The 2,060-nt window shown below is 33.6% G+C and overlaps 1 protein-coding gene across 1 annotated transcript; it reads left to right on the top strand.

The window, feature by feature from the left end:
- Positions 1–478: 478 nt before the first annotated feature.
- On the top strand, positions 479–1,835 carry LOC121965241 (nudC domain-containing protein 3-like; the record flags this gene model as incomplete). Its single annotated transcript, XM_042515400.1, has 2 exons — positions 479–624; positions 1,647–1,835. Coding segments are annotated over exons 1-2 (306 nt in total), but the record flags the coding sequence as incomplete, so codon positions are not given.
- Positions 1,836–2,060: the final 225 nt, after the last annotated feature.

The raw sequence follows: 2,060 nt of genomic DNA, 5'->3' as shown, positions 1-2,060 counted from the left end.
TATTTTGTTTTATTTCATTTCATTCTTGTTTTATTTTATTTTATTTTTTATCATTTCATTTGTATTTTTTTGTTTTGCTTTGGGGTTTTTTACATATCATTTTTATTTTATTTTATTTAGTGTAGTTTAGTTTTGTTTTTGCCTTGAGTTTTTTGATATATCATTTTTATTTTATTTTATTTTGTTTTGTTTTGTCTGTTTTTTAAGCACATTTTAATCAGATGCCTTGTTATTGTTTTGGAAGCAGAGGAGCAGGCGTGATTAATAACTTATTTATTTATTTTCAAGGCCAATTTTTGCTTATTTCATATGTCGTTTTTGTTTGTCGTCTCTTCAGTCAAACGGTAAAGCACTTTAAAATGCGTTTGATTTGTTTGGAAGGTGCTGTGTAAATAAAATTTGACTGATTGATTGATTGATTGATTGATTGATTGACTGCGGTGCGTCTCATACCTGTCGCGTCCCGCCGGCTGTCCTCAGGTCCGCGTCAGTCTGCAGGCCAGCAGCATGCAGGTGTGTGTGAGAGACGGAGCCGAAGAGAAAACGCTGATGGAGGGAGAATTCACGCACAAGATCAACACGGAGAACTCGCTGTGGAGTCTGGAGCCGGGACGCTGCGTGGTCGTGAGTTAACGCAGTAACGATGACGTCATTTTCACCATATTTGACATACGGAGAAAATACGTTATTTCAGCGAGGCGACAATCAGTGTTTCCGCTGATCATCATCGTATTCCCACGATGAAGGATTAGGACCATATTAACGAAAAACAAAGTTATATTTCCAGAACAAAGTCATAATATTATGAGTATAAAGTCGTAATATTATGGGGAAAAAGTTGTAATATTTTGAGAAACAGAGTAGTAATACTATGAGAATATACTTGTAATATTACGAGAATAAAGTCACAATTTTGAGAATAAAGTCGTAATATTATGAGAAAAAAGACTTAATAATTTGAGGGAAAAAAGTAGGAAAATTCTGAGAATAAACTTGAAATATTATGAGAAAAAGAGTAGTAATACTATGAGAATAAACGTGTGAGGATTAAGTTGTATTATTCTGCGAATAAATAAATATATGAGAAAAATGACTTAATATTTTGAGAGAAAAAAGTAGTAATATTATGAGAATAAACTTGTAATATTACAAAAATGAAGTTATAATTTTACGAGGAAAAAAGTTGTAATTTTACAAGAACAAAGTCGTATTTTTGCGCGAGAGGTTATATTTTATTATGGAAATAAACATTTTATAAACCGTAAAACAGGCGAGAGCACAGGCAACCGGGGACAACGGCTATAATAAAAATTCTGACTTTTTCTCGAAAAATTATGGCTTTATTTTGTAAAATTCTGACTTTATTTTGTAAAATAATTACAATTAAACAATAAATTATTTTCTCGTAATATTCCTTCTTGAAGTCTTAAAAAAATCTTTTATTTTTCTCCAGGCTGTGGTATTAAAAAACTAAATAAATAAAATGAAATAAAATCTTCTTAGCACATAGTATATTGAAATTTTTGTGTTTTTTTTCATCTGAAAACACAGTGTCATCATGACTGACACCTGGCATTTAAAGGGTTAAAATTCTGAAAATGAACGAATGTTTGATATTTCTGATGAGTGCCGATGTTGGCCCGCAGCTGTCGCTCAGTAAGACGTCGGAGGTTTGGTGGAACGCCGTGCTGAAGGGAGAAAAGGAGATCGACATTAACCAAATAAACCGCGAGCGCTCCATGGCGACGGTTGACGACGAGGAGCACGCCGTTCTGGACCGACTCTCCTTCGACTACCATCAGAAGCTGCAGGGAAAACCTCAGAGCCACGAAATGGTGAGACGGACTCGACACAAACATCAGCAGTGTGACAAAGTAACTAAATACTTTTACTCGAGCTGAAGAGGCACTGTGAAGTACTTGTACTTTACCTGAGTATTTCCATTTTCTTGCTACTTTATACTTTTACTTAACTACATAACTGACTCATTAGAAAATGATGATGATGATGATTATTGTTAACATTATAATCATATATATTTAAAATTAGGTTACAGAACA

Source organism: Plectropomus leopardus, unplaced genomic scaffold (genome assembly GCF_008729295.1).
Source record: "Plectropomus leopardus isolate mb unplaced genomic scaffold, YSFRI_Pleo_2.0 unplaced_scaffold19164, whole genome shotgun sequence".
Classification (NCBI taxonomy): Eukaryota; Metazoa; Chordata; class Actinopteri; order Perciformes; family Serranidae; genus Plectropomus; species Plectropomus leopardus.
This window is presented reverse-complemented; position numbering and strand designations above follow the sequence as displayed.